At 35.8% G+C, this 13,636-nt stretch overlaps 1 protein-coding gene across 1 annotated transcript in view; it reads right to left on the reverse strand.

The window, feature by feature from the left end:
- The window catches only part of AGXT2 (alanine--glyoxylate aminotransferase 2), a 52,836-nt gene extending 45,332 nt beyond the window's left edge, over positions 1-7,504 (reverse strand). The window contains 2 exon segments of the mRNA XM_056824543.1: positions 470-558; positions 7,356-7,504. Coding sequence (XP_056680521.1) covers positions 470-558; positions 7,356-7,413 — 147 coding nt within the window. The 5' untranslated portion in view covers positions 7,414-7,504.
- Positions 7,505-13,636: the final 6,132 nt, after the last annotated feature.

The raw sequence follows: 13,636 nt of genomic DNA on the forward strand, positions 1-13,636 counted from the left end.
GGTATGAAATATCTCTTAAGTGCCTACTCTGTGCTAGACTGTGTTACGTTTTGGGGACACAAATAAAAAAAATAGATAGTCTCTGCTTTCAAGTATTTTACAATCTCATGAGGGAAGGCAACACACAAAGGGGTGTGCATCCATCTCAGGGAAATGATGAAGAAGAATGAGAAATTCCAACATACTACAGTCAGAGTCATGCAAGTGACTGGCCATGCAGCTAGTAAAAAACAGAGCTTAGTTTTCTGTTTGTCACTCTCTGCATTACACAGATATTTGACTCCCAAATTAGGATTTTCCTCCCTATTATATTACACTGTTATTGCTTCATTTCTTCCCCTCTTTTTCTCTATCTTTGTACATGTTTGTATTTCTTCTGTAGCAATGGAGGAAAATTACAGATATTATCTGCCATGTACATTTTGTAGTGAAGAACTCCTTTGACTACTTCTAAAACACTGAGTCCTACCTCGTATCTTTCAGGTGTGAAGTCACATGGAGGCATTTTAGGTGGTGTATGAACACTGAGCTTAGATCCAAGCTTCCAGCAGACACCTCCTAAAAAAACAACCAAACCAAGCACATTAAGATTGTTCTCAAACCATCACTGTCCCTTTCTAGATCAGACAGTTTCCAATTATGATAGTCCATTGTGGTTGATTTATAGACGGGGAAATGAAATTATAGTGTGACTAAGTGCTTTAACTTCATACAAATAGTATGTAGATTAGCTAGGCTTCAAACCCAGTTCAATGAGTCTAAAAGCCAATGTTCTTTCCACATTGATATAATCCTCCCATCAAGAGGGGCTTGAGATCTATATTATGGAGGAAAGAGCTCACACCAGAGACATCAGTGAACATTCCAAAGCTTCAAAGTAAATAACTAGTTTACAATTAATTAGGCTTTGAGCTATAGTCACATTGGGTCTGAAAACATTATCTAGAAATAAGATTCCTTTCATATTAAAGGTAGTCTGAATTCAGAAGGGATAAGCAGGAGAAGATGGTTAGTGGTAGTCATCACCAAGGAGAGGGAGGTTTAGGTTTCTGGTAGGTAGAAACAGTGGAGAGGAGAACTGAGCTCAAGCAGCTTAGCCAATTGAGAGTGAGGGAGGTACCTTCCTAATTTTGCTGGTTGGAGACTATACCAGAAGGGGGTGGGGGAATAAAATCAGCATCTCTCTCTCTCTCTCTATAGCTATATGGTATAGCTTCTCTCATCTGGGAGGAAGGAAAGTTTGAATGAGAGTCTTTTAAAGGTATTCTGCTCTAAAAATCAGTAACCTGAAAATCCTTCTTCTGGCTCCTGTATTATTTTTACATCTAGTTATGAAGTTTCTGATGGTTGTGCATTATCAGAGTGGATTTGATAACCTCCAAAGATCCTTTTAAATCTAAGATTCTATGAACTGACCATTCTGGCCTTTAGACCACATGAAGATAGGATGAAACATTTTAAAAAAAGCATTGAGATAGAATTAAAAGGTACCCCTCCCTGACACACACACAAAATTTAGGCTATTAATAGATGTGTCAAGAACTCTATTGGATGTCAGTGAGAGGAAGGAATCATCAAATGCTAGAGCAAAGATACTATTTAGTCTCCCATATAAGACCATCTATTACCATGAAGAGCAAGGTTTCTTAATCTGGAGTCCATGAAGTTGGTGAAAAACTTTCTTGGATAAATTTATTTCAATATTATTGGTTTCTATTATAATCCTGTTCATTTAATTTTATGTTTATAAAAACATTATTCTGAAAAGAGGTCTACAGGCTTTACAAGATTGCCAAAGGAGTTTATCACACAAAAAAGTTTAAAAAATCTTTGACCTAGTGGAGTCCCTTGATAAGCTCTTATGCTTATAGTTTTAGATATGGGAGAGGCTTTGAGGATTGCCTAGTTATACTCTTTCATTTTTATAAATGAGGAAGCTTAATCCTACTTAGAGAAAGAATTTGTCAAGGTCATAGAACTTGTTATTAGTAAAGCTTAAACTAGAATACAGGTCTTTTGACTCCCAAATTAGGATTTTCTCCCTATTATATTACACTGTTATTGCTTCATTTCTTCTCCTCTTTTTCTCTATCTTCGTATATGTTTGTATTTTTTCTGTAGCAGTTCAGGAAAATTATAAAACGTTCATGCTCAAAGGGACCTAGTCCATCTTCCTCATTTTATCGATTAGGAGAGATGTGAAAAATGATCCTTCTATTCAGTTGAATGAAGAGATGAAAACAATTCTATTTTCTCTTATTGTGGATGCAAAGGTGATAAACAAGATGATTGCTAAGTCATTTTCCTAAGAAAACATAATAGACAACTGCTTTTTAATTAAGTGAATAAATGTCTCCTTAGGGCAGATTTGCCTTTCAAGACATACCATTTATTTTTCTGTTTCAGAAAATCACTAATGTCATTAATTTGCTTTTAGTACATTAAAAACAAGTGGCTTTTGGTTAAACTTGAATAAGGGGAGAAAAGAGGTATCTTAAGCTTTCTGAGAATTTTACTCTTCAAGAGAGGCTCTTCATGTCTTTATTAGTTTCTCACATGAGATGGAAAACTCCTTTGGTGCTTCTGAGAATCTCTTGACTTGTTCAATATCACTCCCTTCCCTTTCTAAACAAGGGTTGTGCATGGATTTGCAAATGCTATTGAATTCAAAGTTAGAGGAAAATCAAGATGTGAAAAAAACTCTTTTAAAAAATCTATAATGTTAAAGTCAAGATAAATACTAAGGCGATGGAAAGATCTGGACTAGAAAAAGTGAAATAAGGAATTAAAACAAATTTTCAGATAACTTAATCCTACACTTCAATCTGACATGGACTTCGTGTGCCTGAGCATTCACTACTCTCTTCACTTTGTTCTCTCCCAAATAAAAAATGTAAAAAAAAAATTCCAACAAACACCAATTCCCTACCCAACCAATTACTTTGTATTTATTTTATATGCATTTTGAATTCATCATTTTATATTTTGTTGCTTCCAATGGATTGTAAACTCCTGGAGAGAAGAAACTATTTCATTTTTGTATTTATATGCTCAGCAACTAACAAAAGTTCTGAAAACACATAGATGTGAATTGTTGGGTATCCTAGCCTCCATGAGCTGTGTAATTTTGAAAAATGTATTTTTTGAGTTTGAAATATCTAGACAAACATTTTTTACTCGCACATATTTATAGTTTTAAATTAAAAAATGATTTTATTTACCCCACAATTACAAGTATAAACCGTTTCCAACATTTTAATATGAATTTTGAATCCCAAATACTTTCCCTCCCTCTCCTTCATATGGTAAGCAATCTCATATAAATTTTACATGTGTAATCCTGTAAAACATTTTTCCTAGTTAATCCCTTTGTGGAAGGAAATTTGAAATTCCAAAAGAATTATGAAAAGAAGTGACTCCTAAACCAGCAATTTATCTGAGGAATAGGTAAATGACTCTCTAGGTTTTTCCAAGTAAGCTTTTTTGCTTTCCTCTTTGTCTATAAATATTCCATTGAGTTCTTCAGAGATTGTCATAGTCTATTATTCAGAGTGATCCATGATCACCAGAAGAATATTGGCATTAAAAAGTTGAATTTTTATCCCTGGGAAAGTTGGTGAAATTGTTATGTAATTTTCCAAATACTAATTGACCACTCTCTTACTCCCAGTTAATGCTGAGTCCTTCCTATTCATTTTCTTTTGCAATGTTTTTCTCTTCCTTTGAAGTCGATCCTATCTAAATTTATCTTCCAATCTAGAGTCCAGTCACTGTTAACTACTAACCCCCCAGAACATTCTCTTTTTTTTCTAATGAATTCAGTGACAAGCTCATATTTTTTCTTTCCATGCCAATTCCCATTTCACTGATTTCCCCTCAAGCACCCTAACTGCCAAGGGTGTGCTGGTAAATGTTTAACAACCAGTTCTTCAGGAAAAAAATATGCATGACATACTTTTAGGTTTCAGCTGCATTATTAACATTTTCTTCATTAGGTTACCTTTGACCACTCTCATTTTTCCCAAATGTGAACTTGAACTTAATTTCTCATAGTTTACAAGTAGGTACAAGAAATTCCTGATTCTTTTCATGATGTAAGCCCTATTTCCAGACCGAGGTCTTTTGCCAAATTCATTTCCTTTGGCCTTTTGATGGCAATATAAGTGGCAGCCTGTGAATCATATCAGAAGAGAGGAAAATATGCCAGGAGAGGATCATCGCCTGGTAGCATGGATGGAGCTTATTCTAAAGCTAATTTCAAGTTTTTCAAATGAGTAGCAAAGAGTTCTTAGGGGAATCTTATAGCTCTCAGTTATTTATCTCACTCTGAAATAATTCTGGCTCATCTAGAGCCCTTCCCACCCCCCGCTTCCTTGAATAATATCTGTAGTTATATGAATATATATAAATTATATATGTATATATATATGTTGTGGAATGGAAGCCACATGATCTGAAAAGAGAATCTATGGAGAAAATTCTCCTTTTATCTAGTATGGTATGAGGGTTATCAATCATTAGCTACTTAATATTTAGCGGGACATACAGAGGTTGATCAATATGCCTTCAACTCGTTAATACTAATAATTAAGTACAAACAATTTCCCAAGTCCTTGTAATATGTGGTTTCAGCACAACGATTAGGTTAATTCTCTATATATAATTTTATAGGATTACATTAAGATACATGCACACACAAATGGGATCCATATATACACAAATACACAATTTATGTACACACACAAATACAAGTCAATAAACTGCCTCAAGTCTCTTCACTCTCTATGACATCCTCCTTGCAAGTGCCATAGTGATGTTCCTAAAGTACAAATCTGATCATGACATTCTGTTTCTGAGAAACGTTTTGGAGTAGGAGTTTTTAACTTCTTTTGTGTTCTAGTCCCCTTCAGCAGACTAGTGGGTCCCTTCTAATAACGCTTTTGTCAAAAAATTTAGGGCAGGTAGGTGGCTCAGTGGACAGAGAGCCTGCCCTAGCGACAAGAAGACCCGAGTTCAAATGCAGTCTCATATACTTACTGGCTGTGTGACCCTGGATAAATCATTTAACTCTATTTGCCTCATTTTCCTCATCTGTAAAATGAGTTGGAGAAGGAAATGACATACTGCTCTGGTATCTTTGGCAAGAAAACCTCAAATGGGGTCACAAGGAATCAGATATTATTGCAATGACTGAACAACAACAACAAAATTCATGATTGAAGGAAATGTTAAATTTCAGTTCAAAATTAGTGGAAATAAAGATTGTTTTCTCTATTCAAGGACCCTCCGGAATCTATCCATGAACTTTTGATTAGGTACTCCAGCTCCATTTTCTCCCTACTACGTCTAGGACAAAATACAAATGCTTTTATTTAACACTTAAATCCTGTCACAATTCGACTTCAGCTTACTTTTCCAGGTTTGTTTTCTCTTTCCTATATTCAATATTTTAGTAAAACTGGTTTACTTGTTTGTCATTCAGGCATTTCTGTTGTATCCGACTGTTCACAGCTTTCTTGGCAAAGATACTGGAGTCTTTTCCTTCTCCCGTGGATTAAGGTAAACAGGTTAAGTGACTTCCCCAGGGTTATACATCTAATAAGGGTCTTAAACTGATTTTGAACTCATTTTCCTGGCTACTGTTTCAGTGCTCTACACTGAGACACCTGGCTGTTTCCTGTCTATTTGTTACTAGTATACAATATTCCATTCTGTATCTGTGCTTTTGTGCTGGCTGAACCTCATTCTTGGAATGTGTTCCCTCCATACCTTCACCTTTTAGAATTCTCCATTTCCTTTAGAGCTAGCTTCTACATGAACTCCCTTTCCTGCTCCTCCTCCACTTCTTTTGATTTTCCTGAAAGTATTTTATATTTACCTTGGGTATTCTATCTATCCATTTATCTGTCTGTCTGTCTATCTATCTATCTATCTATCTATCTATCTATCTATCTATCTATCTATCTATCTATCTATTCATCCACCTTTCTTCCCCCTCCCTCTCTGTCTCTGTCTGTCTCTGTCTCTATCTCTGTCTCTGTCTCTGTCTCTGTCTCTGTCTCTGTCTCTGTCTCTGTCTCTGTCTCTGTCTTTCACTCTCAGACAGCTCGGTGGTACAGTGGATAGAGCACCAGACCTGGAATCAGGGAGATCCGAGTTTATACTTGACTCAGACACTTTTTAAGCTGTGTGACCCTGGACAACTCACTTAACCCTGTTTGCTTCATTTTCCTCATATATAAAATGAACTGGAGAAGGAAATGACAAACCACTCCAAAATCTTTGCCAAGCAAACCCTGAGGCAACAAAGAGTCAGATACAATTCAAAGGTGTGAACAGTAGCAATGCAGATAAATAGATGGATGACTAGATAGATAACCCAATTTTATACTTTAAAAACTTTAAACTATACCAAATCTTTTGGAGCAGCCTGTATACATATATAGTACATAGGTACAATGATGATAGTATGATGATAACTGGCATTTTTAAGTGCTTTTAAAAAACTTTTACCTTCTGTCTTAAAATTGATAGTAAGTGTGTCAATTCCAAGGCAGAAGAGTGGTGAAGGCTAGGCAATGGGATTGAAGTGACTTACCCAGGATCAAACAGCTAGGAAATGTCTGAGGCCAGATTTGAACCTAGAATCTCCCATCTCTTGGCTTGATTCTCTATTCATTGAGCCACCCTTGATGGCTGGTATTTTTTTTGTACCTATTATGTGCCAGGCACTATGTGAAGCACTTTATAAATATCGACTTATTTAATCCTCATAACAACCTTAGGAGGTGCATTCAAGTATTATTCTCCTTTAACAGTTGAGAAAAGTGAAGCAATTGGAAGCTGGTCTACAGTCATACAGCCAGTAAGTGTCTGAGGCCATGAAGTGTAAAAATGAGCACAATATACATGATAGGCTAAGTGTTATGCAAATCTCATTGACAGATGGCTCAGTCATAAGGGGTTATGGAAAGATCAAATGTAGAACACTGTAAAAGCATTAAGAAGACTTAGATTCTAGGACTGAGTTGTTCAGTCACTGATTATGTGACCTAAGGAACATCAACTCACCTCTTCGGATCTGTTTATTCATCTGTGAAATGAGGGGGTGAAGTTTCATCATCTTTAAGCTCCCTTCTAGAATTCTATTCATATCAAGTATCCTGTGTTCCTGTATGGCTGACCTATGGGACTGAGGAATAGTTGTAATGCCTACCCAACAGGAAACCTATTCCCCTTCTCCTGCAACTGTCAGTCAGAAAGAAGGCTGAGGATCTCCTTTCTCTTTCTTTTTTCTACCTTTCCTCTTCCCACTAAGCCTCCCATGAGCCTTGTATACCTGCTTTTCGACTCACCATGCTGTTGAAGGCACCTCTTGGACATCTGGAGAAAGGAAACCTTGAGGAGAGCCATGATTATCAGAGTCCCAGACAACTGCTTCCAGTGAGCAGGGCAGCAGCAGGCATCTGGTCACTTTCAGAACAGTTGAACTTTGAGATTTGGGATTGGACAGAAGAGGGGAGAGGACAAGGGAGAGAGGGAAGGCGAGTGGGGGGAGTGGCCTGGCAAAGACCTCTTCTCCTCCCTACAAATCTGAGAGCTTCCAAAGAAGCTGGACAAGGAGAAACTTGGGAAAGAACAAAGGAAAAGGTGGGGTTACTCCAAGTCACCTCTCTCATATGCTGGAAGGCAAAAGAAGTGCAGCAGAACAGAGTCGGGAACACATCAGATAATTGGAAAAAATCACATAAAGCATCATTAGCAACAAAGAGGTGATTGAAAGGACCATAGTAACTACCAGCTGGTGCCTAATTTCTCATCTCATCATTCTTGATGAGAATAACCTGCAAGAGTATTGAGGGTTAACTTTATGGAAATATGAGAGTGGAAGACATGGACTTTTGATATGATATTTATAAATCACTTAGCACATTGCCTAACAGTATAGTAGGTTTGAAATAAATGTTCCTTCTTTCCTCCCTCTCACTCTCCTTCCTTCCTTCCTTCCTTCCTTCCTTCCTTCCTTCCTTCCTTCCTTCCTTCCTTCCTTCCTTCCTTCCTTCCTTCCTTCCTTCCTTCCTTCCTTCCTTCCTTCCTTCCTTCCTTCCTTCCTTCCTTCCTTCCTTCCTTCCTTCCTTCCTTCCCTTTTTCCTCTTCCACCTTTACTTTCTTCCAGCCCTCTTTTCTTTCTTTTCCTCCTTTCTTCTTTCCCTTTTGGAAGTGAATATTAGACATCAAGATAGCCATTGAAAATTCACAGAGATGGTACATAAGTTTCTTTCATGTCCTTATCTCTTCTGCCTCCTGGAATTCCTGGTTTCTTTTAGGGTTCAGCTCAACTTTTACATGAGACCTTTCCTGCTTCCTCTAGTCACACTTTGTTCGTCAGACCTTTGTATCTGCTTCTTTTTTTGTATAAAACTTTACATGCACATAATAGATCTTTTTTTGAATATAAGCTCTTTGAGGTCCAATGTTATTTTGCTTTGTAGTTTTAAGCACTTAAATAGTGCCTGGTATTAAGCTGGTAATAAAGCTTAATAAATGCTTGCCATTTGATAATTAAAAAAATTAGTATGATATAAATTAGTATATATGATATATAAAAATTCACTGTGTAGTAAAGATTAGAAAAGAGTTGAGGCCAATAAAGAAATATTGGGAAAAAAATTTAAGAGTATCTAAATCAGGGAAAAGACAAAGCTTAAATCAGGGATAAAACTGTTGTTTGGGGATGGATGGGACACTAACAAACGACATAGGAAAAACAGAAACACTAAATCATTCTCTGGGCTTTTCTCTCTGTTAAGGAGACTTTGGACTAGAAAGGAGAAAATAAAAAGACTAGTAAAGAATTAACACCCATGGTAAGCTGGGGAATATTAAAGCCCTGAGTTCTGCATTCATTCCACAAACATTTATTAACTGCTTACTAAATGCCAGACATTCAGTGAACAACATTTTGGGGTACTGTAAGAATTGGTGAAATTAGTGCTGAGATCTCTGTCATTGATCTCTGAAAGTCTGTTGGAAATGGGAGAGCTGTTATGAGACTGAAAAAATGCCATCTTGCTTTTTATAAAGGAAGGATGGGTCATCTGAAAACTACAGGTCAGATATTTCAATGTCTGATAAAATTCTAGAGTATATTATTAAAAAGTTGGTTATTGAACCTCTAGAAAATAAAGTAGCAATCACAATTGAGTGAACCAATAATAACTTCATCAAGAACAATTTATATTGATGGAGCTCCTGAAGCTGCCTTTCATCTGCCTCCAATTTTATGTGGGTCTCCATGTTAAAGAAAAATAGAATTCAAGGAATTCCATGTGTATAAATCTATTCTAAACTGTAACTTACGGGGCCCTACCATGATATTTACTTTTCTTGGCACTCAGAAGACACAATTAATTTAAGGCAAAGGCATTTCATGAGGAGCATGGTAATAAAATTAACACTAAAACATTAACCTGAGATCATAAATACACACATTATGAGAGTGAACAGAGGACATGTTGGGAGCACATGTGATGAAATGCACATGTTGGGATGATGCACAAACACAAGGAGGGGAATACACCCTTAGAAATATGTGTGATCAGGGCACATGTATGAAAAGTTGACTCATTTGTCTGTCTTCTCAGGGCTATCAGCATCTGTCATGGCCCTGACCCTTCCTCCATCCCTCTGGTCTTGTAAAGGATGTAGCCTCTTCCAGATAGATGGTCTCTGCCCTTTGTCTTGGCATGATGTGTAGCTTTTGCTGGGGACTGATATGTTGCTAGTTCCATGATTATTACTGGTTGCAGCCAGGTGCAGCTCCATGGAACATGAGATTGTAAAGCTTCCCTCTGTTTCCAGCTTCTTAGCCTTCCCTGGAATCTTCAGCATAAGAGAAAGAGTGAGCTCCACCATGTGTCTTAGTTTAAAGTCCAGACACAGAGAGGAAAAGAGAAATTCCAGTTAAATTAGTAAAATATCTTGGAGTTAAATTACCAACATACATGCAAGATTTATATGAATAAAACTACAGAACATTCTTTCTAGACATAAAGTAAGGCTTGAATAATTGTCTCCAATCTCTCAGTTTTCACTATTCATAATTGGAGTATGTCAAGATAATAAAAAATGACAATACTAACCAAGTCAAGGTTTCTTAACCTAGAGACCATGAAATTATTTAAAAATATTTTGATAACTGTATTTTTTAAAAGCACATATCTTCTGTCTTAAAATCAATACTAAGTATGACTTTTAAGACCAAAGAATGGCAATTAGGGTTAAATGACTTGCCCAGGGTCATACAAATGGGAAGTGTCTGTGGTCAAATTTGAACTCAATTCCTCCTGACTCCAGGTCTGTCCAACTCTGTCCAACTCATTACAGGACTAGCTGTCCTGTAATAACTGTATTTCAGTATATTTGACCACCTCTGTTATCATATGCATTTATTTCATGCATCTGAAAACTTTATCATGACAAGAATTCCATTGTCTTCTGCAAACTGCCAAAGAGGTCCAAGACTTGATCTAAATTAATTTATGGATTTTCTGCTTTATCAGTGAAATTACTAAAGCATCATTTGGAATTAGACTGGATTAATTAACTAATTAATCTGGAAAAATGGAAAGTCAAGAATTTTGAAATATAAGAAAAAGTACAAATGAAGGAGGCATGGTATCATTGGATCTCAAACTATATTAAAGTTGTTAGTAATAGTCAAAATTATTTAGTACTGGACAAAAAAAAGAACTTTGTTGATAGAACAGATTAGGTACACAAGGCCTTAAAAGTAAGTAGATGACCTAGCATAATTTTTTATAATGCCAAGGACACCAATGATTTAGGTCTACCTATTATGCTAGGTCATCTATTTCCTGCTGGGAAAACTGGAAAAGAATCTGGCAGAAATCTAATTTAGGCAACCATCTCCTAATGAATGATGTCACAATAAACTACAAAATACTATATGACTTAAAAATAAAAGGTCAAAAGCAAGTTAAATGAGAGGGGAAGAAAAATGCTTTTCTAACTATGAATGGCAGGGGTGGAGAAGGGAGGGAATCTTTGACTTGAGGGATAGAAATGGTTAAAAAAGGGATATTATAGTAGGGATTCCTTTCAACTCTAAAATTATGTGATTCTGGGATTCTATGATTGACCCAAATTTCTATAGCTATTAAGTAAAGAATAGGAACCAGACTCTGATCCTCTGCCTCTAAGTACAATGCTCCTTCCTCTACAGTCTGGCTTACTTTGAAGGATTGGATGTCCTGAAAATTTGCTAGATAAGTATAACTTAGCATTAACTTTAGAAAAAAAAATTACTTGGTCAACAGGAAAGAACAATTCAGATGAAATAAAGAGAGAGCTTTGAACCCTAAACTCACCGTTTGTGAGAACAGTCCATTGCCTGTAAATAAACTTTGTTCTTTGCCCCAAGATTTTCCTTCAGTAATTTTGCAGAGCCTATATTAGTGCTTGCTAATAATTACTCAGAATTTTTTTTTTTAAAGTACATTCTGAATGGTCCATTTCTATTGCTAACCAATTTAGCAACAATGAGATATAGGAAGAAAGTGGGTATTTTGCTTGTTTCGGATAAAAATACAGTGAAGAGGGTTAATTGAATATTATAGTGTCAGGGAATTTTAGTCTATAAAGGCAGGTAGGTGGTATAGTAGACAGAGTGCTGTGCCTGAGGTCAGGAAGACTTATCTTCCTGAATTCAAATCTGGTCTCAGACACTTACTAGCTATGTGACTCTGGGCAAGTCACTTTACCCTGTTTGCCTCAGTTTCCTCATCTGTAAAATGAGTTGGAGAAGAAAATGACAAACCACTCGATTATTTTGGGGGTCATTAAGAATTGGACATGACTGAAATAACTGAACAACAACAAAAATAATATCTTTGAATTATGCTTTGGGGGTTGAAATGAGGTCTAATGATTTGGAATTGCCAGTCTCGGGAGGGAAGAAGCAAATACTTCTCCCTGTTACCATCAGTCTTAAGGAGAGGGAGAACTTGTTAGAAATATTGTAGAGTGGGTTCCTGGTCAGTTAGAGGTTACATTAGATGGCTTCTGGTGTTTCTTTTAATTTTGAAATTACAAGATTCTATGAAAGAGAGCCACAAAACAGAAATGGAGCCCATGTTATCATGTTGTACCATCTAGCAGGGTTATAATTTCCCTGAAGGTTGTTTGAAATGAAAAGTACATTTTTTTTTTGTTAGGGCCTCCATATATTTTAGAACTTCATGTTTGCAGGTTTCTTTTTTTGACAAAGGTCATTTTTAGATGTTTGATCATGGATTTCCTATAGAGTCGGCACCCAAGGGAGGGAGATCAGGATAAGGGATTTGCTATTTGATAGCTCAATATTGCTTCTCTCACATCCCAATCAAATACAAGTAGGATAATTATCATCAGATAGCTTTTGAAATTATGAACATTTTGTCCTCTGAATTTCTTATCAGAAAGAATATATAAATAAAACAGTATGGTGTACTGTGTTAAAATGGTTTTATTTTTATTATTGCTTTCATTTTCACATATGAATTCATGTTCAATTTTTAATTATCTCTTCCTCTCCATAGCAAGCTATACTTTTAAACAAAAAAATTAAAAAGAAGAGAATTAGTTCAATAAACTAAACATATTGATTTTTATGGCATGTGCAACATTCCATATCCATAGTCCTCTACTTCTGCAATAAAGGGGCAGCAATAGATTTTATCAATTCTTCTGCAACCTGATTATTAGATTTATACAGGGTTCAGTATAAAATTTTTTTTGTATGTGTGTGGAATGGTTGTTCTCTCAATTTAAACATGGCAGATATGTAATGTTGGACTTGGAGTCAGGAAAATATGAGTTCAAATCCTGCCTCATATTTTTACCATATGACTCTGGGCAAATAATTTAATTATTCTGACCCTGTTTTGTCATCTGTAAAATTGGAAAAATAACAGAACCACAGTTTTGTTGTACATATCAAATAAGATAACATTTAAAATACTTTGCAAACCTTAAAGCATGATGTAAATACTGGTAAATGTCGTTATTATAATTTTAATGTAATTTTTCATAGTTCTAATCATTCATTTCATTCTGCATTAGTTCAGGTAAATCTTCTCATGCTTCTTGAAATTTTTCACATCTTTTTTTTGTGATAGAGTAATGTGCCACAGATGGTACATTTATGTGCCACAATTTATTTTGCTATTTCCCAATAAAGACACCTATTTTGTTTCCAGTTATTTGTCACCAAAAAAAGTTTTGCTCTTAATATTTTGATATGTATGAGAGCTTTTATATATATTTGAATACCTTGTGGTAGATATGTGCCTAATGGCAGAATATTTGATTAAAATATAATGGATGTTTTTGTCACTCTTTAAAAATATTATTCTAATTGTTTTCAAGGAAAGGGGAGCAAAGTAATAGTTATGCCAGCAGTATATTAGTGCAGGATTTCTAATAATGACTGTTTTTCATTGCCAATTTGTGTGTTGGCAGACACAACTTGATGTGTGCTGAAAGGTGTCAGGTGAAAGCTCACAGTTACTCTGACTTGCTCTTATTTTTAGTTATTTGGAGTAATCTTTCATAGAGTTGTATTCTTCTGAGAACT

Source organism: Monodelphis domestica, chromosome 3 (assembly GCF_027887165.1).
Source record: "Monodelphis domestica isolate mMonDom1 chromosome 3, mMonDom1.pri, whole genome shotgun sequence".
Lineage (NCBI taxonomy): Eukaryota > Metazoa > Chordata > Mammalia > Didelphimorphia > Didelphidae > Monodelphis > Monodelphis domestica.